The 26,748-nt window shown below is 42.1% G+C and overlaps 1 protein-coding gene across 1 annotated transcript in view; it reads left to right on the top strand.

Annotated features, from left to right (window-relative positions):
- The window catches only part of BMPER (BMP binding endothelial regulator), a 429,657-nt gene that overhangs the window by 354,663 nt on the left and 48,246 nt on the right, over window positions 1-26,748 (top strand). The window contains exon 14 of the mRNA XM_030204510.1: window positions 21,764-21,894. Coding sequence (XP_030060370.1) covers window positions 21,764-21,894 — 131 coding nt within the window. The remainder of the gene's footprint in view (window positions 1-21,763; window positions 21,895-26,748) is intronic.

Genomic DNA, 26,748 nt, shown 5'->3' on the forward strand with positions numbered 1-26,748 from the left:
AGCCCCGTCTACGCTGTTGTTTAGCGCCGAAGCGCCAGCTCCGGCAGAAGGAGTCGATGCCGACGCGGGACTGGACCCAAGACAGAACTGTTCCAGCGTTGTCTGGCGTGGTTGGGGCATTCCGCCTGATACATGGGGAGCCTCTCTGACTCTGCCTCTCCTCTTACCCATCTGCAATCGGGGTAAGATTCGCTACCAGATTGGCTCGTGAGCAGGTCTGAAATGCATCCGTTTAGGCTGTTCAACAAGTCGCCATCTTGGATCCTAATTTCTTACATTAAGAGGGGGACATTGTCAAGGTGAGCTACTGTTAAGTCAGGTTATTTTACCAGAAGTCATGCTATTTCAGCACAGGTTCTCATTGCATAAAATGGAACCCTGTGCTAAAACAGCTTGACTTGTGGTAAAATAACCCGTCTTAATGGTAGTCCACTTTGATGACTTCTCTCCTTAATAGGTTCATTTGCCCTTTTAACATTCAAAGAAAATATTGCACATTATAGGGCTCATTTTTGAAACAGAAGAACGTCTAACAAACAGCACAAAGCGGCAGATGGACTTTTTTTTTTATGAAAACTTCCAAATCACTATTTTTGAAACTATTGTAAAGACTTTTTTTTTCTATGCCGTTCATCTAAATCTCAAGTGGTTGGGACTAGGGCAGGCTTATGATTTGGATGTTTTCAGCGATAATGGAATGTTGTAAAAATGTCCAGGGCAAAAAATAAGTTTTTGGTTAGACCTGTTTCAGTAACAAATAAGTGCCAGAAAGGTGGCCAAACTGACCAGATAAATACTGTAGGGATAAAGGCAAGACCCTCCCCCTTAATCCCCCAGTCGTCACTGACCCCTCCCACCCACCTAAGAGCTGAGGGTGACAGCACATACCAGGTTGTATGGCAGCTGCAGACATAATGGCCATTCCTCTTAGAACAGCAAGCAGGTCCCTGGAGTAGCCTAGTGATCGGTGCACTGACTGTAGAGAGAGGAGACCCGGGCCATATCCCACTGTAACTGGTACACTTGTGGTGGAAAGTGTGAGCACCCTAAACCCATAAAATACCTACAGAACCGACATTTAGGTGACACCTGCAGGCATAAGGGCTATTGTAGTGGTGTACAATTGGGTACAGTATGTTTTTTTGCTATTCCTGGAGGGCTCATCATACAATATAAGGGGGTTATGATATGATGTGCACCTGGGACCTTTATTGTGAAATTCACTGCAGTGCCCCCTAGGCTGCCTTACTACTCTGCTGGGATGTCTTATGTGGCCAGTCCAGTAGGACTGCTGGCACCCAGACATCCCAATGGCTTATTTTAGTGCATTTTTCCCTTTGATGTTTTTTGTTTGAAAATGCCCCTAAAAGAAAAATGCACTGAGCACAAAAACATCTAAAATAGGGCAATTTTAGAATCAAAAAGATAGACATTTTTCTGGTTTGAAAATGGCCATGTTTGGCACTGGATTTTTGGATGTCATATCGAAAATGCCCATCCACATCTAGTAAATGAACAATATTTCACAATCTTATCTTCTTTAACTCATTCATACTCCTGGGGCAGAACAGGTTAACATATTTTCTCTCTTAATTAAAAAAAATGTGTGCACTATTTTGGTGAGAATTACTTGCAGCAATATTTGTTCTTTGAAACATTTATCATCCAAGGCTTCACATAGCCATTGTACCAACTAGGCTACCTTAAAAACGCCAACAATTCATGCACTTAAACAGAAGAGTGATGGATAGGACTCCCTTCTGAGTAAACATCCAAATCTGAAAAAGTTTTACTACTAAAACATTATGTCCTCCGACATTGCAATTAACTTTGCTCAGACTCTCTCAAGTGGTCTTAAAGGAAAATTCACTATATAAATACAGGCCATTAGGTTACAGAAACATGCATTGCACTGAGTGGTGCAGATATTCATAATTAGCATTGTAATTAGTGACCTACACCTTGGCAATGCTGTATATGAGAGTCTGAGATCTTGAGAACCTGGATGCAGTCAATAGATGGCACACTGCAGCGCATTGAGTATGCCAATGGACTCCCATGGTGCTGTTTGATTGCCAGTGGGGATCTGCAGCTTAAAACATGGTCAGCAATTTTTACAGACCACTGGTTATAGATAGGGTTACCATATTTTGTCCCCCCAAAAGGAGGGACACGGTGCCCCGCCCCCTTTCACACCCCCGCCCACCCCACCCCCTTTCACACCCCGCCGTCCCCTTTCACACCCTCGCTCCACCCCTGTCAATTTTCCCCTCCCCTGTCACACACCCCGTCACTCCCCCTCCCCGTCACCCCCCTTCCCTTACCTTACTACTGCCCTGGTGGTCTAGTGACCTCTTCGGGGAAGGAAAGAGTCCCCTCTTTCCTGCCCGAAGTGCTGCCCTGCATGCATCCTTTCTGATCGTGATCTCGAACTGATTCAAAATGGCCGCCGAGAGTTGAAGCCTTGCGAGGTCACTTCAACTCTTGGTGGCCATTTTGAATTGGCGCTGAGATCACGAACAGGAAGGATACATGCAGGGCAGCGCTCCGGGCAGGAAAGAGGAGGCTCTTTCCTACCCCGAAGGCGGAAGAGGTCACTAGACCACCAGGGCAGTAAGTAAGTAAGGGGAGGAGAGGCTAGCAATCTGCCCATTTGTCTGGATTTTTGGACAAACGTGCAGATTGGCAAAACCCGCCCGGTTGCCCGGACATGTCCTCAAAAAGAGGACATGTCCGGGTAAATCCGGACATATGGTAACCCTAGTCATAGAGAGAGCCCAGGCTGTCAGGCCTGTTCTTCAGACTGATAGAAGGGATTCCAATAACATCAACAAACTAAATGATCTTTTCCAGCCTGATACCTAACCAGATTTTAGTACATTTGTGTAACATATTTATGTAGGACAGTTGAAACTCTTGACAGTACGAGTGCCTGCACAGATTTCCAGAGCCTCTACTGAAAACAGTGTAATTTCACCTTTGACTTTCATCACTAGTTGCCAGGCAGAGCAATACTGATGTCTTGGACCTTCTAGCCTCTTCTAGAAGGAAAGAGTAGCTAGGAGTGCAAAATTATAATCACAGGGAGGGAGCTATGTTCAGAACGAAACTCCTTTGAATATAAAAATCCTGTTTTACCTTTGAGTAACTGCCTTTGTTTCTCTCAGCCTTCCTGGTCATTGATCAGATGCATAAGGGAAGGGACATTCAAGCCTAAGCCTTATAGACCTGACAGCTCAGGGGTCCTCAAATCCAGTTCTCAAAGTCCACAACCCAGCCTGGTTTTCAGGGTTTCCACAACGAATATGTATGTTGCATGCAAATAGATCTCATACGTATTCATTGTGGAAATCCTGAAAGCCAGGCTGCATTATGAACTTGAGGACTGGAATTGAGCACCCCTGGCCTAGCTAGTATAAAAAGGTCAAAGAGTTAGCTGGGAGCATATAGATGACAGAAGCCACTTAAGCATCTGCCCTATTGGTTGTTTGAGAAAATGAGGAACCCTCTCTGCATACCTTCTGTGATATTAAGGAGAGACTGTTCTATAAGTGTGTTTTCAGCATGGGAACCTGGAATTCATCCCTTACTGATGTATTGAAGGAAGAGTTACCATGTTACATATAGTGCTCCTGAGGAGCTCAGAATACCCCAACAAAACCTGTGTTGAAATATGTGCATCAGAGCCCGTGAGCCTCTCAGCAGCTGTCATTTGAATTGCTTTGCCTACCCTCTATAGGTATAAGAAGTTGAATTTTAGCAGGGACTTTTTGAGTTAGGAGTTTAATGCCACAGAGACTTTGTAAATAACTCAGCTGCCATTTTGTTATCTTGGCCTACAGTTTACCCTCTGCCCTATTGTGATTATTTAGTTGAAGTGACATGATTTAAATAAATAGGTTCAGAACAACCACCTTGGTGTTGCCTGAGAGAGTGCTGAGCGTGGAAAGAGAATCCCAGAGGATTCCAGCCCCAGCTCTGGTCTCAACCTATAACTAATATTTATGTACAGGAGTTACTCTGATTCTGGGTACTCACTAGGAAGCTGCCTACCAACAGCTAGCACACACACACATGCACACACACGCACACACACACACACACACATGCTAGATTTATTTTACCCTTTCATGGAGAGAATATAAGAAAGCCTGTTGTGGTTTCTGCTAGCTTTGTACCCTTGGAAAAGATATTTTAGCATGTGCAATACTTGAGGCCACAGATGTTTTATTAACAGGTGATGAGGGGGGGGGGGGGGTTAATATGGGTTATTTGTACCACAACTCATGCAGCATGTCATGCTATTTTATGCAGTGAGACCTAGTTACTAATATTCAGGTTAACAGTAAAATAACCTTGCTTAATGTTAGCCCATGTTGATAACTTCTCCTCTAAATGTCCTATGTGCCACAGGGAATCACTCTGGAAAATGTGCATTAGCATCAAATGTGTGGTTTGAATTCCTCTCATCTCCCCCTTTCCAAAGCTGTTTTCAGATTGAATTTCCTCACGGGACGCTACATGTGATTTTTGTCCAGCTCTGCATGCGTTTAGGCAATGTGCTTAAGAAGGCGGACTAAGACGACAGACCCAAAGTATTTTATGCTTTATGTACTCTCTATTTGGATTTAGGTCTTTTCGGAAGTAAAACGGAAACACGATACTACTGCAGGTGTTTGTCCTCCTCCCCCGCCTGTTCTAAACATTCTGAAATTTTGATGGCAGCTTTCCACTTTTCAAAACTATTATCTCGGGCACACACAGCCAACACTCTGCATCTGATACACTGGAATTCTCCAACAGGGAGCTGCTTTTTGGAAGAAAATGTCACTGTAGTCACAGATGGAAAAGTTCTGTGCCATTCAAATGAGAAAAAAACTCCGAACCTGTGCCTCTGGGTATAAAAGCAGTACACATACATTCAGAAGACTTTTGTCTGCTTTGTGAACTATGAACTGTGTGACTCTTGCACATGATTGGCCTGCAGAGTAGGTGATAAGTTAGCCAGAAAAACCTGTGTTGATTAGAACTTTTTTTTTTCACTATAAAAGATAATTTATTTACCAAAAAGAAGTTTGGCTAATGTGATTGGATTGCATAGTATGGAAATTAGAGTTTACTATTTCAAAAACGATATTCAGGGGACCTTTTATTAAGCTGTGCTATGTGGTGGCCATTTAGTGCAGCTGTAAAGTGGCCACATTTTCTATTACCTCAGTTAATGACCATGCAATAATTTCCCAATTAGCATCGTGGCCATTAGCATGGGAGCCCTTACCGACACCTATTTTCTAGGCAATAAGGGCTCCCGCGCTAATCCCATGCTAATCAATTAGCACTCGGCAATGTAGTTGTGCTAACTGATTAGGGCTGGGCATGCCCACTCTCCGTCCCCACACACTCCCCCAGAGCTAAAAAATAAAAAGTGTGCACATACAGTGGGGGAAATAAGTATTTGATCCCTTGCTGATTTTGTAAGTTTGCCCACTGACAAAGACATGAGCAGCCCATAATTGAAGGGTAGGTTATTGGTAACAGTGAGAGATAGCACATCACAAATTAAATCCGGAAAATCACATTGTGGAAAGTATATGAATTTATTTGCATTCTGCAGAGGGAAATAAGTATTTGATCCCCCACCAACCAGTAAGAGATCTGGCCCCTACAGACCAGGTAGATGCTCCAAATCAACTCGTTACCTGCATGACAGACAGCTGTCGGCAATGGTCACCTGTATGAAAGACACCTGTCCACAGACTCAGTGAATCAGTCAGACTCTAACCTCTACAAAATGGCCAAGAGCAAGGAGCTGTCTAAGGATGTCAGGGACAAGATCATACACCTGCACAAGGCTGGAATGGGCTACAAAACCATCAGTAAGACGCTGGGCGAGAAGGAGACAACTGTTGGTGCCATAGTAAGAAAATGGAAGAAGTACAAAATGACTGTCAATCGACAAAGATCTGGGGCTCCACGCAAAATCTCACCTCGTGGGGTATCCTTGATCATGAGGAAGGTTAGAAATCAGCCTACAACTACAAGGGGGGAACTTGTCAATGATCTCAAGGCAGCTGGGACCACTGTCACCACGAAAACCATTGGTAACACATTACGACATAACGGATTGCAATCCTGCAGTGCCCGCAAGGTCCCCCTGCTCCGGAAGGCACATGTGACGGCCCGTCTGAAGTTTGCCAGTGAACACCTGGATGATGCCGAGAGTGATTGGGAGAAGGTGCTGTGGTCAGATGAGACAAAAATTGAGCTCTTTGGCATGAACTCAACTCGCCGTGTTTGGAGGAAGAGAAATGCTGCCTATGACCCAAAGAACACCGTCCCCACTGTCAAGCATGGAGGTGGAAATGTTATGTTTTGGGGGTGTTTCTCTGCTAAGGGCACAGGACTACTTCACCGCATCAATGGGAGAATGGATGGGGCCATGTACCGTACAATTCTGAGTGACAATCTCCTTCCCTCCGCCAGGGCCTTAAAAATGGGTCGTGGCTGGGTCTTCCAGCACGACAATGACCCAAAACATACAGCCAAGGCAACAAAGGAGTGGCTCAGGAAGAAGCACATTAGGGTCATGGAGTGGCCTAGCCAGTCACCAGACCTTAATCCCATTGAAAACTTATGGAGGGAGCTGAAGCTGCGAGTTGCCAAGCGACAGCCCAGAACTCTTAATGATTTAGAGATGATCTGCAAAGAGGAGTGGACCAAAATTCCTCCTGACATATGTGCAAACCTCATCATCAACTACAGAAGACGTCTGACCGCTGTGCTTGCCAACAAGGGTTTTGCCACCAACTATTAGGTCTTGTTTGCCAGAGGGATTAAATACTTATTTCCCTCTGCAGAATGCAAATAAATTCATATACTTTCCACAATGTGATTTTCCGGATTTAATTTGTGATGTGCTATCTCTCACTGTTACCAATAACCTACCCTTCAATTATGGGCTGCTCATGTCTTTGTCAGTGGGCAAACTTACAAAATCAGCAAGGGATCAAATACTTATTTCCCCCACTGTATGAATTCTTTCACTGGGTGACCGGACAATTGAATCATGGACGTGCTATAGATGTAATCTACTTAGATTTCAGCAAAGCTTTTGACACGGTTCCCCACAGGAGGCTCTTGAATAAACTTGACAGGCTGAAGATAGGACCCGATGTGGTGAACTGGATTAGGAACTGGTTGACGGACAGACGCCAGAGGGTGGTGGTTAACGGAATTCACTCGGATGAGAGAAAGTTGAGTAGTGGAGTGCCTCAGGGATCGGTGCTGGGGCCAATTCTGTTCAATATATTTGTGAGTGACATTGCCAAAGGGTTAGAAGGTAAAGTTTGCCTTTTTGCGGATGATACTAAGATTTGTAACAGAGTGGACACCCTGAAGGTAGTGGAAAACATGAAAAAGGATGTGCAGAAGCTAGAAGAATGGTCTAAGGTTTGGTAATTAAAATTCAATGCGAAGAAATGCAAAGTGATGCACTTAGGGAGTAGAAATCCACGGGAGACGTATGTGTTAGGCGGTGAGAGTCTGATATGTACAGACGGGAAGAGGGATCTTGGGGTGATAGTATCTGAGGATCTGAAGGCGACGAAACAGTGTGACAAGACGGTGGCCGTAGCTAGAAGGTTGCTAGGCTGTGTAGAGAGAGGTGTGACCAGCAGAAGAAAGGAGATGTTGATGCCCCTCTATAAGTCGTTGGTGAGGCCCCACCTGGAGTATTGTGTTCAGTTTTGGAGGCCATATCTTGCTAAGGATGTAAAAAGAATTGAAGCGGTGCAAAGAAAAGCTACAAAAATGGTATGGGATTTGCGTTACAAGATGTATGAGGAGAGACTTGCTGACCTGAACGTGTATATCCTGGAGGAAAGGAGAAACAGGGGTGATATGATACAGACGTTCAAATATTTGAAAGGTACTAATCCACAAACAAACCTTTTCCGTAGATGGGAAGGCGGTAGAACTAGAGGACATGAAATGAGATTGAAGGGGGGCAGACTCAAGAAAAATGTCAGGAATTATTTCTTCACGGAGAGAGTGGTGGATACTTGGAATGCCCTCCCGCGGGAGGTGGTGGAGATGAAACGGTAACAGAATTCAAAAATGCGTGCAATAAACATAAAGGAATCCTGTTCAGAAGGAATGGATCCTCAGAAGCTTAGCGGAGATTGGGTGGCAGAGCCGGTGGTGGGAGGTGGGGCTAGTGGTTGGGAGGCGGGGCTAGTGCTGGGCAGACTTCTACGGTTTGTGCCCTGAAAATGGCAGATACAAATCAAGGTCAGGTATACATAAAGTAGCACATATGAGTTTGTCTTGTTGGGCAGACTGGATGGACAGTGAAGGTCTTTTTCTGCCGTCATCTGCTATGCTATGTAACTATGCTATGTATATGCCAAAACTACCGTGGGACACCTGAGCGCAGCCTACGGTAGTGATTTTTAACCTGCAGTAAGCACGCACCTCAAGAGGAGGTGTTAAGTGCATCTGTTCTTAATGCAAACAAGAGAACATTGTCTGTATTGATAAGTTCTCTTCATTAATCAATTTCTCCACTTTAGAGGCCAAAACATCCAAATGCTTTTTACACTGAGCTACTTCAGCTATATGCGTGTCTACAACTGTAGCTAAATGAGAAAAAACTGAAGTAACTGTCCCATAAAGGACTTACCAAGCCTGTCAGTCACCGGCCAGATGGAATCCAGCCACTTTTACCAATTGGAACTCTGTCAACTTAACAATTTCCCCAAGCAAGAACTCGGTATCTGAGCTGAACCTTCAACCCCCAATGCAGAAGCTGAAGCACCTGACTGACACAATTCTCCTAGTTCATCACCAGCACTCATCTTCGATGCTCCGGTGAGTTCCTCGAATGCAGTATCATCTTCCTGTGCCACCGTCTCAGTCACCAAAGCAGGATCGAGAGGCTGCATTTTTTCCCGGGGCTCAGTAATGTCTCATGAGCCAAAGAAACTTTCAGGCGTACATTCCAGCAGCTCTGTCCAGGTGCTTCACAACTACAAAGGAATCCATTGGAACAGGTAAAGAGGGAACACCGGGGATAGTTGTAAAAACCTTGGCATTCCCCTTCTTTTTCACCAAATCGATAGGCCGGAAAATGCTCAGAGCAGTGGGATCAGATTTTTGCCATCTTACTCTGCCTCTGTATGGCACTTGTCATGCAAGCAAAGCCCCAAGAAATTTCACAGCTGAAAACCTCAGAAGCAGACATGCTGTCACTTCTGATGTGTTTGAAAAGTCAGCAAAGCTTAGAAAGAAGGAACATATGACAATTTCCAAAAGAGAAGCAAGAATGAAAAACAGTTACAGTGAGATAAATGGAAATAAATGAACTTTCTGACAATTTTCAAGAGGGTTTCACCCATCCTCAGTCAGTTCTTGGAGAGTTTACAGTCTAACTGCCCAGTTTTCAAAATCACTTATTCAAACAGCAGCAGCTGAGCAGCACCGTTCCTTGGTTTTCAGCAACAGCTTTAACTTTATCTAGATAGTTACTGGGTAGCAGTTTGAATAGCACCACTACTCGAATAACAGTGGTGCATTTAATGTGTCACTTCTATTCCACCAACTTCCAATAAGGCCCCAAGCATAAAAACAGGAATAACTTTACAAAAACTATAAAGAAAAGGAAAATTACATTAGGTATTTTTTTTAAACAGATAAGCCTTCAAGGATTTCCAAAAGGAGGAGTAAGAGCTCATGGTTCTCTGGTAGGGAGCATCAAGTCTAGATTCCCTGATGACAAACCGAGCTATCCAGAATCCTCTTATAACAGCCTCCTAACACCGAAGGAAAGTAAATTAAACAAGAATCTCTAGCTCTTGATGATCTAGCATTACTTGGGAATGAAAACCATCCAATTAGATACGCTGGGCCAGCGCCCTCAAAAACCTTATAAATCATACATGCTAATTTGAAAAGCATACTACCCGGATATTCAGAGCTGCTCTTCAAATAGCATCCAGCGCAGATGACCAAGGTATAACTTCAAATACCAACTTCAAAATTATTTTTGGACAAATTAAGTCAGATTATGTTATGCCCTCTCTGATAAAACTTCACTGGCTGCCCATTAAGGCCTCCATTATTTTTAAATTATAATGTTGGGTTTATAAGATGTTTGTAGACACATGCCCAGCATATCTATTTTTTCTTGTTTTCCTTCCCATTGTCCCCTTCTTCCTCACGACCTGGAGACTCTTGTCTTGTTTATTTTTCCATCTTTTGTTAGAGTTAAATGCAAAAAATCTTTATCAACTTTGTTTCCTTACCAAGCAGCCTTAGCTTGGTGTTCTCTGCCTGCTAAACTTAGGATGCTTTCTCCTTATTTGCTATTTCATAAACAATTGAAAGCCTATTTGTTTAAAAAGTTTCTTAATATGTTTATATGTCATGTAGATTTTTCCTGAATTGTACGTTATCCACTTTGAACCTGTATGTGGAAGTTAACGGACTATAAGCATCATCACCATTAGCATTACCAACATGGCACTTTGCTTAAATTGCACTAACAGGTGCTCACTGTATGCTTCCATTTCACAAGGAATAGCAAAACAGCCTGTTCACACAGACACTTCTCGTCAACTAAGGAGAAAGAAGAGATTTCAAAGAACAAGCAAACATGTGTATCAAGTCAGTGCTGCCATCTGTTGATGAATTATAGAGGTGGAGGCATTACTTTTCATTTAACTTATATATACTGTATGGGTGAAACATAGTTTAATAGTTAAAAATTGGTGTTCATGTTCAGTTATGCATTTTTACAAGTTTGTTCTGAGAGGCACGCTATGCTGTTTGGGTGATCATGATGGTTCAGTTTAATTATCAAATGTTCAATTAGGGGGCAAAGGGCCTGAAAGTTAATTGAAGTTGGCTCAAAGATGAAAGTCCTCCTAGGCTCTTGTCTGGCCTTGTTGCAGGAAAATGATATTTTTGTATACCTGAACAAATGTTCTATCCTGCCAGCCTGATGACACTAATCAACATGTTGAAGGTCACAGCCATGGGAAAGGGAAGGGAAGAAAAATGGGACTTGATATACTGCCTTTCTGAGGTTTTTGCAACTACATTCAAAGTGGTTTACATATATTCAAGTACTTATTTTTGTACCAGGGGCAATGGAGGGTTAAGTGACTTGCCCAGAGTCACAGGGAGCTGTAGTGGGAATTGAACTCAGTTCCCCAGGATCAAGGTCCACTGCACTAACCACTAGGCAACTCCTCCACCCCAAATTGGGAGGGGGGGGGGGGGCAATGATGGTTCCCGATTTGACCAATTTGTATGTTGGACATTTTGAACATGAACATCTTGAGTCCAATCCATTTTCTTTTCTTTTCTTTTTTTAAATTTATAACCATTTAAATTTTTACAAGTGATAAAACAACGTGCTGGAAATACAGAGAAAGTAATATGTAGGAATTATTTCAGTCAGATAATTCTATTCTCTTCCTTAGACCACTAAATAGGGAGAGCGAAACAAGATAAGGAGATCAATTAAACAGTAAACAGAAAAAAAACCTGTGGTATTAACCTGATTATCCCCAGATATTACTCGTCTAATTCATTATTCCACATTGATCATCTGGTTGGCTTCTTCAAGGCCAATACGGTGTATAGTCAAATCATTTCATTGAAAACATACTTATTGTCCAATATTAGTTAGAAATAATACATCTAATTACATTATTTCTCTTTTAAAAACCAGAAATTATTTAACAATACATATACTTAAGTCTCTAATTCAAATCCCATTGATTAAAGTAATCCCAGTTTTCACAGGCTTCACTCCTTTTAAAGTAATAATTTGAGGAAATATTTCTGAGGAAAACTTTAGGAGTCATACCCGGAACTCTGGGAAAAACAATAATCTCGATATTAATCATCTATAATAATATTCATTTTATTATTCAAAATTTCTGGTCTATTATCATTTTCAAAATCGTAACCACTTCTTGCTCATGTAGAATCATTTGTTATATCAATTTTTTACTCTCAAAGGGTTCAGTTGAATTGTCTATGTAACTCTCTAATAAAATTATATCTGAAACAAAATTATTTACTGCCACCGTTAGGTCCCGAAGCGCCTTCCAGATGGTATTCAATGTAACCTCCACGGGAGCCAAAAACTCCAAGTTGATTTCTCATAAGTGTTTAGGAGTGGTTCCGCTGATTCGGGTTCTGCTGTAAACGTCCTCCGTTTCAGCATATACCTCTAACTCACTCCTCCACTCCTTTGGACGTGGTGGTTGAATAATTCGGGAGCGGTGGAGTTATTTTTTCCAGGTCCAAGAGTGTCGACACTCCCTTCGCCGGCACTAATCAAAGGACTCGCCAACCCTTCCATCTGTGGGCAGATCGTCGCGCAGCGGTCCCGCACTTGCTGCTCAGGGGATAAAACGCTAGCCATCGGCGGCTGACCGCCGGTTGTCCCCTTCCTCTCAGTTAAGGAAACTGCAATTACGGAGAGGAAATTTATGTAAAGAAGACAAAACTTCAGAGGGCAGCTGGGCCGTTGGGCATACGAACTTCAGGTCACCATCTTACCACTCTCCCAGTTTGGGACACTCTTTGTCTGGTTTCTCCTCAGAGGCCTGTCTGATATGGGTAACCCTTCAGCATAGCCCTCTAAGTCATTGAAACACACAAGCCCCTCCACCCCTACAAGGTGGTGTCCCTTCGGAGGGGAGTCCAATCCATTTTCAAGTCACATTAAGATCTGTCTGAGATACATTGATGACATACTCATTTTATTGCAAGGAAACGTTGATATCCTTATATCATTCTATGAATGACTCAACACCAAGGATTCCAATTTAAATTTCCAGATTGAATACAGTGCTGAAACAGTACATTTTTTAGATTTCACCATTACCAAAAACAATTATTTTTTTTAAACTTCTGTTTATAAGAAACCCACTGAGAGAAATGCATTTTTACATTATTCAAGTTATCATAATCCGAGTTTGAAAAGCAACCTACCATTATGCCAGTTTCTTCGATTACATCGCATTTGAGTCTATGATCAATAAATCTCCTTGATATATTGAGATTGTTTCCCCTGTTTCTAGAGTCTGTGGTCCATTTCCTACTTTGTTTACTGTTGCTATACACCGTGGGATCTTTGAGTTCTCCATCCAGGTGGATTTCTTATAGAATAATGCTCAACAGACAGCTGTGCCTCTTGTTAGGTCTGTGTCTCTGACATAGAAGGCTGTACTTGGGCTGCATGTAGACAGCAGCTGACATTTAAATTATTGGTCTTGACCTTTCAGGTGTTAAAAGGATGGCTCCAAAGTATTTGCAGGGTAGGTTATACTCCAGGGAGGGCACTTCACTCAGCCGCCCAATGACTGTTGGGTGTTCAAGGGTTAGGGCATGCTTTCCAGAGGTATGTGATGGCAAGTGCCTTTTCAATGATGGCACCAGTTTGCCAAAATGTGCTGTCATGTGAGGCTCAGGTCCGTTCTGATTGAGATTCTGGAGGCCTGTCAAACTGTATCTGTTTAGATAGGCCTCTTGAGGATGGGAGGAATGAGTGGTAGGTCATGGTTAGGTTGGTGGAGTTGGAAAGTGTGTTTGGAGTTAGGCGAGGAGGGGTAATGATTGTATTGTATTTGTTATGAATGTGTATAGTAATGTTTTATGTATTGTTATTTTATTTACTAATGATGTCTGCTTTGAGTTTTGGTGATAAAGGTGACATATAATGAAATAGACAAACAGGGAAGTATTCAGATCAAAATACTTAATGTTGTTCTGGGGTCCAAACAGCTGAGGAACTGTGATGCTGTCTACATCTTTTGTTAGTGTGTCTTTTTCTCCAAATTTTATTGCTGTGTTAACCTGCCATGCTAGTAGAAACTCTCGGAACCTGGTAATTTGCAAGGCCATCTTTCATATAGCAGTACGGATGATTTGAATAAGTGCTCATTAGTTTCCTCTAGCTTTTATGATCTCTTTGAAGCAGCTCCTGCCCTGAAGAGATCTGTTTGGTGCTATGTATGCCCACAGCATATATGCAAAAACAGAAGACAATAATTATTTCAGAAAATTTCCACACAACCTTTATCACAACCCTTTTAGTCATCAACCTTTGGGAAATAAAGAACTTGAACTTGTCTGTAGGAATGCTTAATAACTCATTTTATTTTGAATAAGACAAGGGATTTTGTTTTCAATTCTTCGTAAGTTTTCTGAAGCTTTAGTTTGATTATAGTTCCAACTAATTGTCACTAGAGGGAACCATTGAATCACCATTTCACTTTCTGGTCCTCTCAAGCTGAAGGTTGCTCACAGGAGTGTGATTTCAAACATGAGAAAAATTTCCATGTACATTTCTGAATGGGGCACATATTGGTTATCTTCAAGAAATAGCTAAAGCAGTATAAGACTCTATAGATGATGGCAATTCGAGAAAATCTATAAAGGACAAGCAGGGGCTGAGTTTCTGTGGTGATTTTTCTAGCGTAATAAATGAAAAATAACAAAATTGAGTATTTTATTTATTAAATTTGCTCACACCTTTTTCAATAGTAGCTCAACATGAGTTTTATTTAGGTATTCCCTATTCCAAGAGGGCTCACAACCTAAGTTTGGGCCTGAGGTAATGGAAAGTTAAGTGACTTGCCCAAGAGCTCAAGGAGTAGCAGTGGGATTTGAACCAGCCACCTCTGAATATCAAGACCAGTGCTCTAACCACTAAGCCACTCCTCCACTGGAGGGCTGTGTTTACAAATTGCTTCAATGAAAGTAATGAGAGGTTACAGATGTTGACCAAGCATATGGTTGGTAAGATTAAAGCATATGGCTCAAATTGTGTTATCTGTGCCACCAAAGTGAGCAGCACGCTCCAGCTATATGCCTTGGAAAGAGTTCAGCTGTGATCAGTCAGACTGACCTTATTATGCTTTGTTTTAGTTTTATTTTTCAAAAATATTGCCAAGGTGAAAAGCTGCATATCAGGAATGAGGTGCTAATTTAAAAAGAAATCAATGCCACTGAAACAGCCAGAGCTGAAAGAGGTTTTTTTTTGTGACAAATGAATTGCAGGGTAGGATGCAACATTATAAAAGAATGAAAACATGCTTGATGCTTTAACCAAAGCTCCAGCTCCTAGCTAGGGCAGTTGAAAGTCACGTGTCAGGAATAATGGAGCACTCGTTATTGGCTTGACTTAGAAATATGCCTGCTATAATTCTGTTTTTGGATGCCAACATAAAATGTTCCTCTTTGTCCAGTGCTCTTTAGTGTTGTCTGACATATGCACATAGTATTTGAAGTCAGCTTAGATTGTTTTGATGATTGAAACGTTTATTGAGATGTAATATGTCTGCCTTTACAATGGAATTTTCTTATGAAAAAGATTAAATATAAAGAGGACTCCCTGTCAGTGTTCTTTAAAGACACTGGTGGAGTTAGAACAAACCCTAAGACGCTAGACGTTCAAATATAGGTTATATAAATAGAATAAATTATACCATGGTGTGAGCTTATTGGCTACAAGGATGTCACAGAAAGCTCTCGTGTTTTGGCCAGTCTTCCAATATGAACAGTGCAGATAGTGGTGACTTTTCAGACAGCATGGTCATCGGTTTAAGTTAAATGCTGGTGCCAGCACTTAACTTAATCCATAGACTCAGCACTAGAGATCTACGTGGGAATGGGGTTCACGGGAATCCTGCGGAATCTGAAGAAAACCCTTGGGAATCCCCTCTGGGGCTGCGGGGTTCCTGCAGGGACGGAAGAAGCTCTGCAGGGTTCCCGTAGGGACAGAAGCAGTTCCTGCGGTCTAAGCTGCACCTGCACCAGCTTCTCACCAACCAAGTACCAAGTTCTTTGAGTGCCGTCTCCCGCTCCTCTTTGCTTTAATAGCACAGATATAGAAAGTCTTCCATTAAACCTCTCTGCTTCTGGGTTGATGCACAGGCCTCAGCTCTGACACAGGCACAAGCATCAGAGGTCACCTGACTTATTGATGCATGCATGTGGCACCCTTTCAGCACACAGTTCCAGTGAATCAGAGATGAGCCTTATATGTGCTCACCAGAGTGTTCCAACTTCCATTCCTTCCTTGCTTACAGTCCTATGGCTCAAACCCGGAGACTAAGAGAACCAACTGTAATTTATTTTTTAGGGGATGGGTGTGGATGGGTTAAATTCTTGTGGGGACGAGTGGGAAGAGGTATGATTCCAGCGGGGGCGGGTGGGGATGGGTAAGATTCCAGTGGGGACAGTAAGATTTCTGTCCCTGTGCAACTCTCTGTTCAGCACCACTGTCCGTATAGGTAGCAACACTGAATATTCATTTTATTGTGTATGTGTTCTTCGATGAGTACTTTTTATATTTATGCTTTTTATATTTTATGTTTGATTGTAATTTATATGCTTTATTAATAGACCCCTGAGGCAGGCATTGTTCACGTCGAAACATGGCCCGTGTTGGGTCTGATTTAAATAAAGGACTCCTGTTGTCTCAGTCTTGAAGACCCAGCTGTGCTTTTTCTTTGTTTGCTATTTGTGTATTCTGTTTTATTTTACCCTCTGTGGTTACTTTGTGAATGTGCCAGTGCAATTAAACATATAGGACTAGATTTAATAAATGGTGCCCCAATTTGAGTGCCCAAAAAACCCCCATTTGCACAGAGCACTATTCTATAAATGGCATGTAACTCAGAGTGCCATTTATAGAATAGCGCTTAGAGCTGATTTCTGCACCAAACTTTAGGCGTGAGGAGTTACACCAACTGAAACCTGCTGTAAATCCTGGCGCATAAGCTAGGCACGGATCCCTGGTATTCAGTAATACTGCACACATCTTTAGTGAATGCCCCTTCCGTGACCACGCCCTCTTTTGAGTTGCACGCAAAAGATTTACATGCGGATCTTTATAGGATAGCACTGAGCAAGATATGTGCAAATATAAAATGCTGTATAACCTCAAAAGTTTCTCTCATATGTTGGCACCAAAGTATTTTTATATATGTATGACTATGGTTCTGTGATGTGCATTGTAGAATATCTTAGCTGTAAAGTTCAATGTTTCCTTTTGAAGAAAAGGGAAAAAAAGCCTCAGCAGAAAGCCCAACCAACCACCCGAAAACAACGTTAAAAAACAACGTGGGTGGAAAGAAATCAACAGGCTGTTTAATCTTCACGCGCTCCAAAAAACCCCCTTCTAACGCCAAAACTATAACGTAAAAATGCTGACTTCACAGAACTGACTTGAAGTGGATTCCCAAACATGAAAAAAGTTTTTACTTAACTTAATTATCAAGTAGAACAGGTAATGTGCAAGTTGTCAGTCCATCACACTGACTTTGGACAGAGTTTCGCAATCAGCTGTCTCAAGGCATAGAGGACCATTGATATCAGGCACATTTAGCCTTAGTATAATGGGATCAATAACATTTCACAGCACTTTCATGAATTTTTCAAAGTATTTTTCAACATTTTCATATGTCTAATATGAGTTCATAGCATCAACGTTGCTATCCAAACATTCAAAAGCGACGATGTGCAAATCTTCATCAATCCATCATTTTAACTTATTAGTTAGTTTTTTGTTAAATTAGCTTTTTGATAAGTTTTCTTTAAAGAAAGACACTAGAAACCAGAGCCTGGAGAGATGTTGGAGGTTGGGGGGTCCATGGGGATGGGGGCTATTTGGTTTAGGTGTTAGGGTTGTCAGGTGAGGTATCGAAGGTATGAGAATTATTAAATATCGAGGGTGTCAGGGTAAATTGGGGGTGTGGGGTCAGTACTGAATATGACGGGTTTTGAGTGAGGGGATTGGGATATAGTCAGAGTATTAAATGTCTGGTCAGTCATAGGGGGGATGGGGGTGGGGAGACCAGAACTTAATATTGAGGTTGTCAGTGAGGGATTGAGGGTGAGAGGGCAATGCTGAATGTATTAAATGTTGGGGAAGGTAACAGGGGATTGGGGAGTGATTTGTATATACCTACTATGTGGTAGATGCATTGGGATTCTAAGACGCATAGTTGAAAAGGAGCGTGGCCAGGGGCATGGAATAGGTGGGTCATGGGCGTTTCTAAAATCTATGCATATAGTTATAGAATGCACCTGATCCAAGCCTAATTTAGGTATCGGGATTTATACCAAGTTTTACTTGGTGTAACTGCTTTAGGCTTATTTTATAAAGTATTATAGAACATGCCCATGCATATTGTTTTCAGCATGGATTTTTCATGCGCCATATATTGAATCTAGCCCATTATGCTTACTATGTGCTAACTGATGTGCAGTTAACGTGGGATAAACAGTTAATGTGGGAGCACTTAGTACTTTCTAAACAGGAGGTGGTAACTGCTTCCGCGTTAACTGGGAGGAGGCACTGCAGGTTAATCTGAATGTTAATGCATGACTTGCAATAAAAATACTGGGAATGCCCTTTCTTGATGTAGCATTAATTTCAGGTGTGCTGTACATTAAAATCCTGCATTATGGCACTTTAAGCCCAAAATGTAACCCACTTTAGTAAGAGCTCCAAAATTCCTTATCTAAAATTCTTGAATGATATTTTGGGTAGGGATTTGCACCCCAAATCTTTTTGGGCTCCTTTTACAAAGCCACGCTAGCGATTCCCGTGTGGCAAATGCATTGAAGCCCATAGGAATTGAATGGGCTTTGTCGCATTTGCCGCGTCAGAATTTCTACCACAGCTTTGTAAAAGGAGCCCTTTGTGTTGTTTTGGGGGGGGGGGGTTCCCATTTTACGTTTGAATTTGTCTTATGTTCATTTGCTTTCCTTTTAAGTGTGTGCTATTTGCAGATCATAACAAAACCAAAAACATACATAATGAAATAAAATTGAAACTTATTGGAATTCTTTTGTTTAATTTTGAAACATAACAAGACAAGTGTGTTTCTTTGCATTTTCCTTGTTTTTTTAATCAGCATAGAAGTAACTTCTTTTTTTTCTCAAAAGCTTCTGTTATAATTTTGACCTCTTCATTCGTAGCCTTAACTCCAGTTTCCAAGGTACTAATCAGTTCGCAATCATTTCTCCTTTCTTTGTCTCTCCCTGTGACCTTCTAATCAGTTTTAACCTAAAATATTCTTTAACATTTAACAATGCCGTAAAGTAGAACTCTGTGGAGATTCCAGTGAGGAATGCAATGAGTGTCACTAATGAAAGTACTGCCACTTACAGTTTCTTATTATGTTATGTCAGGAGTTCTCCACCCAGTCCTGGAGACACAGCTAGACAGTCAGGTTTTCAGGATACTTACCAAGGTAGACATGCTGATAAATGCCACACATCAAAGTTACAGTGCTTGAAGGGTTTAGGAAAATTTGCTCAATTACCACAACTCATTCTGCTGTGAATTCAAACTTTATGAAAGCTAGCAAGGAAAATGAGATTCTCCATGCTAAATGTAATCTACGGCTACTTATTGCACTGTAGGATCCAGTAATCCTGTGCTTCACTGGCAAATGGGAAAGACAAGGAAGACCACAAAAACAATTTATCACTGGAACATAACATAATACAACATAACACAGGGGTTCTCAGCCCAGACACACCTAGCCAGTCAGGTTTTCAGGAGACCCCCAATGAATATGCATGACGTAGATCTGCATACACTACTTTTTTTCCTTGGCAAATCTATCTCAATGACACATGCTGTAAATGATTTCATATTTCTAATGAAGTCTATGTAGACTGTTGTCAGCATTTGCATGGTATTAGGAAGGGTATGGAGTCCAGGTGTGCGGATGTTATAATGCCGTTGTATCGCTCCATGGTGCGACCGCACCTGGAGTATTGTGTTCAGTACTGGTCTCCGTATCTCAAAAAAGATATAGTAGAATTGGAAAAGGTACAGCGAAGGGCGACGAAAATGATAGTGGGGATGGGACGACTTTCCTATGAAGAGAGGCTGAGAAGGCTAGGGCTTTTCAGCTTGGAGAAGAGACGGCTGAGGGGAGATATGATAGAAGTGTATAAAATAATGAGTGGAATGGATCGGGTGGATGTGAAGCGACTGTTCACGCTATCCAAAAATACTAGGACTAGAGGGCATGAGTTGAAGCTACAGTGTGGTAAATTTAAAACGAATCGGAGAAAATTTTTCTTCACCCAACGTGTAATTAGACTCTGGAATTCATTGCCGGAGAACGTGGTACGGGCGGTTAGCTTGATGGAGTTTAAAAAGGGGTTAGATAGATTCCTAAAGGACAAGTCCATAGACCGCTATTAAATGGACTGGAAAAATTCCTCATTTTTAGGTATAACTTGTCTGGAATGTTGTTACGTTTGGGGAGCGTGCCAGGTGCCCTTGACCTGGATTGGCCACTGTCGGTGACAGGATGCTGGGCTAGATGGACCTTTGGTCTTTCCCAGTATGGCACTACTTATGTACTTATGTACAGTCAGTTTCTGTTTACAAATTGGGCAAGTGTGTCATTTGGAGAATTTGTATATTTCCTCTCCTCACCTCACAGAATGCACTTTGTCACTGAGGAGCCGATGCACAAAAGTCCCCGGAAAGAACTGCTCACTATTTTCACCTCAGCACACTATCAGGAAGGAGCACATGCTGTTTGCAACTGATGCACACTCTTTTGAAAGAATGCATGCTGGGAACCATATTGTTCTTCTGATGATGACATAAGAAAAAAAACACCAATCAAAATGAGCATCCCTGGAAACAACATGGAGTTGTTTCCAGAGATGCTCACTAAATGAAGATGTTCTGGCTGTACACTAGAGACTTGCATGAGCTGGTGGGGATCCCCAAGCCCTGCAGAAACCCTACTCCTAACAAAGCCAGGTGGTAGTTGATGGCACTTTTCCTGGGCCGCCACTGCACCAGCCAACCCCCCTCCCATTTGCAAGGGAGGCCCTTCCCCCATGCAAGCACAAAAAATGAGTATGTGCAAGGGACAGGCCTCCCTTGTTCATGCTCAGTTTCACAAAATCCAAGCATGTGCGGAGAGGGAGGCAGCATGGTAGCCCAGGAAAAGCTCCTCCACCTGCCTGGCTTTGCGAGGAGGAAGGCTTCCGCTGGCAAGGCATGGGGACTCCCACCAGCCAAAGCAGCAGAGCGTTTCAATCTTAGGGGGGGGGGCTCAAACCCCTGTGACTACGCTACTAACTATATGGCTAGCTTACATGCTCGTGCTTAAACATACACTTATGCATATCAGAGGCGTAGCCAGACAGCAGATTTTGGGTGGGCCTAGGCAAGAAGTGGGTGGGCACCAAATGTTCTCTCCCCCACCCCCACACCAAAAAAATATCTCAGCTGGTGGGAAAATGCTTCTCTCCAGTCTCCACCACGTTAGTCTGCAGCAGGCATACGCTGAAAACTGAGCATGCGAAGGTGCCAGTATTGTGGAGAGCAGCATTTTCATTACCATGTGCTACTGTTGGATGGGCCTGAGCCCTAGGTGGGTGGGCCCCGGCCCACCCAGGCCCACCTGTGGCTACGCCACTGATGCATATACCCAGTTATACCTCTATCCTTATGGAGTAGGCCTCACATAGATGCCCCATTATGGAATTGCTTGAAAATGTTCTGTGTAATGTGCTGTTTTTTTTTTTTTGTAATGAATTGTTTTTCCACAATTGTAACCGTCACTGACATGCAGTGATTTCCAATAATGTTACAACTGCTCTAAGCTGAAAAAGAAGCTAAGCTTTGGAGACAGCACTCTGCTGTCTCCTGTGTTCCTTTTTGCTAATTTACTGCAGGGCTTTCTTTTTGCAGGTCCTGCGTGACAGACATGTGTGAGTGCCCAGCGCATAGAAATTGCTACTGTGAGTCATTTCTAGCTTATGCCAGAGCCTGCCAGCGGGAAGGCGTGAGAGTCCACTGGAAACCAGAACAGAGCTGTGCGGGTAAGGAGCCTCTAATCAACTGATTTACTATTACTACTACTTATCATTTCTATAGCGCTACTAGACGTACGCAGCACTGTACACTTGAACATGAAGAGACAGTCCCTGCTCGACAGACTAATCTAATTAGGACAGACAAACAGGACAAATAAGAGATAAGGGAATTACTAAGGTGAGAATGATAAAGTATGGGTTCTGAACAAGTGAATAAGGGTTAGGAGTTAAAAGCAGCATCAAAAAGGTGGGCTTTTAGCCTAGATTTGAAGACTGCCAGAGATGGAGCTTGATGTACTGGCTCAGGAAGTCTACTCCAGGCATATGGTGCAGCAAGATAAAAGGAACGGAGTCTGGAGTTAGCGGCGGAGGAGAAGGGTACACATAAGAGAGATTTCCCCAGTGAATGGAGTTCCCAAGGAGGAATGTAGGGAGAGATGAGAGTGGAGAGGTACTGAGGAGCTGCAGTGTATTTTTGTAGTGCCAGTGTTTACCTGGCAAGCAATCAGGCAGTGCTGTGCACTGCCTAGTTACAGCCGGGTTAGCGCGGCAGCCCTTACTGCCAGCTCAATGGGTGGCAGTAAGTGCTCCCCCCAAAATGGCCATGTGGCAACTTGCCTCATTGCCATTTCTTTAAAAAACAAAAAACAGCCTTTTACCTGCTGTGGCAAAAGGGGGCCTCAGTCGCATCAAAAACATGTGCTGATGCCAGCATAGGCTCCCTTCCGCCGTAGCTTAGTAAAAAGACCCCAGAGTGCACCCTTTATAGACTAGCATTCAGCGCAGATCCTGTGCCTAACTTTTGGGTGCTGTAAATACCAGCACACAACTCAAGTGCACTTTGGGCAAATCCTGTAAATTCACACACACATTTTTGAAATATCCCCAACACATCGCCTCCTTTTCAGATACATGCAATTGAAGTTAGGCACCGTGCTTTATAGAATAGCACACAGCAAGATGTGTGCGCAAATTTTTAACACTACCAATTAAGATCTATAATTGGTTGTAAGCACCAAATTATTGATGTTTCAGAGTTCATTAGTCAATTTATTTGCGCAGGCACAGAGCTGGATGCAGAAATTTAGGCCTGGTGTATAGAATCCAGGAGTTGATTTTTTTTTATCCCACACTTTCCCACTCATGGCAGGCTCAATGTGGCTTACATGGGGCAATGGAGGGTTAAGTGACTTGCCCAGAGTCACAAGGAGCTGCCTGTGCCTGAAGTGGGAATTGAACTCAGTTCCTCAGGACCAAAGTCCACCACCCTAACCACTAGGCCACTCCTTCACTTTATAGCTCTTTTACTGGTGTGAGATGGGGGATAAAAGTGGGACTAGTTACAGTCCAGGAGATCTGCTTCCTCTTTGTATGTTGTGTTCTTTTCTTTTTTCTTCTGTCCTAATAATTGTGAACTTTTTTTCCTTTGTGTAAATTTTCCAATTTGTTTTATTGTAAGCCGTTCTGATCTGTTGGAAGTGCAGTATAGGAAATATAGTAATAAACAATAAACACTATAGAATGCTATGATTTTTGCATGTACATGTATGCCCTGCTCACACTTCACGCTAACTCTGCCCATGTACATGCTCACTGGTAAAGTATGTGCCAGCAAAGCAAGGCACATATTTTTCCGCTAGTTGATACGCTGTAAGAAGTCTTGTACACTCTTAAGTGTACACTGGGCAGACTTTTACGGTCTGTGCCCTGAGAATGGCAAGGACAAATCAGGTATATATATATATAAAGTATCGCATATCAAGTAAAATGAGTTTATCTTGTTGGGCACACTGGATGGACCGTACAGGTCCTTATCTGCCGTCACTTACTATGTATATATGTTACTATGTAAGTACCCATGCGTAACTGACTAGAATACCACCATTTATGCATGGCCTGAAACTAAGCTGTTTATAGAATTACCCCCTTCGTGTTTCCTTGGTGAAGCCTCAATGTTAATGCTTATCATGGAAAGTTTTGGGTGAAAAAAAAGTTTCATTGTAGTGTTTATCATTTTTATTTTTTCAGAGGAGAGGGAGAATGTAGAGACCTCTAAGTTTCTGTACTTTGAGTTGTTTATACCATTGCAGTTTCCAGAACTGGGTTGGGCTTTCCTGACTAGTGAAGTAATAGTAAGCAAGGAGAAAAGGGTCTTTGGTTGGTCAAGCCATTGAACCCCAGTTCCTAGGTAATCCAATGGACAATACAGTAACAGAAGAGAGAAAGTAAGCATCTCTTCAGCTTGGAGAAAAAAATGGCTGAGGGGAGATATGATAGAGGTCTATAAAATAATGAGTGGCGTGGAATAGGTAGATGTGAATCACTTGTTTACTCTTTCCAAAAATACTAGGACTAGGGGGAACGCAATGAAGCTAGAAAGTAGTACATTATAAATGAATCTGAGAAAATATTTCTTCACTCCACGTGTAATTAAACTCTGGAATTCTTTGCCAGAGAATGTAGTAAAAGCGATTAGCTTAGCGGAGTTTAAAAAGGGATTGGATGGCTTCCTAAAGGAGAGGTCCATGGACCATTATTGAAGTGGACTTGGGGAAAATCCACTGCTTGTTTCTAGAATAAGCAGCATAGGATGTGCTGTGCTGTTTTGGGATCTTGCCAGGTGCTTATGACCTGGATTGGCCACTGCTGGAAACACGATGGCAATACCCCGGTCTGTCCCAGCATGGCAATACCCATTCACCCCATGAGAGCAGTATGGAGCTGCTGATCCTGGAAAAGGAGAGTATACAGTGGATACCCCCTAAATTTGGGCTTGGAGGGCCAGTCAGCCAGGAGGAACTGTATCCGTGAACACATCTGAGTTTAGTCCAGTTGTGTAAGGTATTCTTGGGAAAAAGAAAATAGTGGAGAGGGATTCTAGAATCAGGTGGTATATGCCAGGTACTTTCTCTGTCTGTAGTAGGCTCACAATCTAAGGTGTTTTTGTACCTGGGGCAATGGAGGGTTAAGTAACTTGTCTTGGGTCACAAGAAGCTGCAATGGGAATTGAACCCAGTTCCCCAGGATCTTGGCTCACTGTAACTGATAGTCTTCTAGTTTTACTGGTCCTGATGTGGAATCCTAAATTCCAAGAGAGTTAAACCTGCAACAGCCTGAAGTTGTGCCCTGTGAGGGTCCCTCGAACTGGCAGTGGTTACATTTGCTTCTCTAAAAATTCATAATTTACAGCTTTATCCTCTATTCCGGCTGCACCAGCTGTGTCACACATAGGAAGCCTTTTTCAACAGTTTAATGTTTAATAGACCAAACTAGAGAAATAACTTCTCTTCTCTGCTGTAACCCCACAGATAGTTCAGGGTGAATGTTGGAGTTCAGCCTAAACACTCTAGTGGAAGCTGTTACTCAAGATAAATTCTAACACCTTTTGTAGTGCTAACACTGCTATAGAAGTGTATTTTTCACTTTCATATTCACCTGAGCCAAAAATAGCTGCAAAAGGCTCACAGCTGCGAAGTGCAGATAGAGAATAAATAATTCTGAGCATCGGTACTCCCGCTGATCAGACATACAATGCACTTGTCACAGATCCTTTTCTTGTTTGTTAAGCTCGTATTGAAATTAGACAAATATCCTCAGTTACCGGGAGAACAAAAGGCATGCATACAAGCCCATCCTGTGGCTCTTGAAACATTAACTAGAAAGGGAAAATAAGCCAAAGAGTAGTTCATTTTGTGACAGATGCTCTGGGCTTGCTGCAACCATTTATTGTAACAATTTAAAACTTTGAAGGCAGATTTCACAATATTTTTAAAGAAGTGACGAGAATTCTTTGACATTGGTTGTGATACAGTGCAAATTCTGAGAGACCATAAGAACATAAGCATTGCCATACTGGGTCAGACCAAAGGTGGTTTAGAACAAGTAGAAGTAAATCGATTTTGAACTCGTTACAAAAGTACAAAGACTAGAGGACACTCGAGGAAGTTAACATAAGAACATAGGCATTGCCATTATGGGACAGACCAAAGGTCCATCAAGCCCAGCATCCTGTTTCCAACAGTGGCCAATCCAGGTCACAAGTACCTGGCAAGATCCCAAAACAGTACACTACATTTTATACTGCTTATCCTACAAATAAGCAGTGGAATTTCCCCAAGTCCATCTTTTTTTTTTTTTGTTTATTTATTAAATTTTCCTTACATTTATGTAAAACAAAACATAAGATGAGATTAAAGAAACATACATTCTATTGGAAATAAAAATTCAGGCAAAATGTCAATTATATTAGTCCACATAATGTGATCCAAGAACAAGGTACTTAAATTAACAAAACTAAAACAGTTTGTTATCACATTCTATTGCAAAGGGAAGGGCAAGAATCCAAAACGGGGCAGCCGATAATGCGTACAATTCAAGGCTAACAGCACATCACTCTTTACTAACTATAAGTTCCAATAATTTCCCTGGTTCAAAAAAAATATAATTTGTGGATTCTAAAGAGACATAACATTTACAAGGAAATTTAAGTATAAAGGTCCCACCTAATTGGAGGACCCTTGCTTTCAATAATAAAAATTCTTTTCTTCTTTTTTGTGTCTCTCGAGAAAAATCAGGAAAAACTTGAATTTTTGAACCAAGAAAAGGTGTAGAGATATGACGAAAAAAAAGTCTAAATATATTGTTTCGGTCCAATTCTAATGCAAAAGACACTAGCAGCGTTGTCCTTTCCGTGATAACCTCCACTGAATTCTCCAAAAATTGTGTTAAATCTAAATCAGTCTGGGGAGGTTGTAAATTAGAAACTCCAGCACCCGAAATATATATTACCCTAGTCAGAGGGGGAAAAGCTTCTGAGGGTAACCCCAGAACTTCAACAAAATATCTTTTTAACATTTCTTT

This window comes from Microcaecilia unicolor, chromosome 1, assembly GCF_901765095.1.
Source record: "Microcaecilia unicolor chromosome 1, aMicUni1.1, whole genome shotgun sequence".
NCBI classification, from domain to species: Eukaryota; Metazoa; Chordata; class Amphibia; order Gymnophiona; family Siphonopidae; genus Microcaecilia; species Microcaecilia unicolor.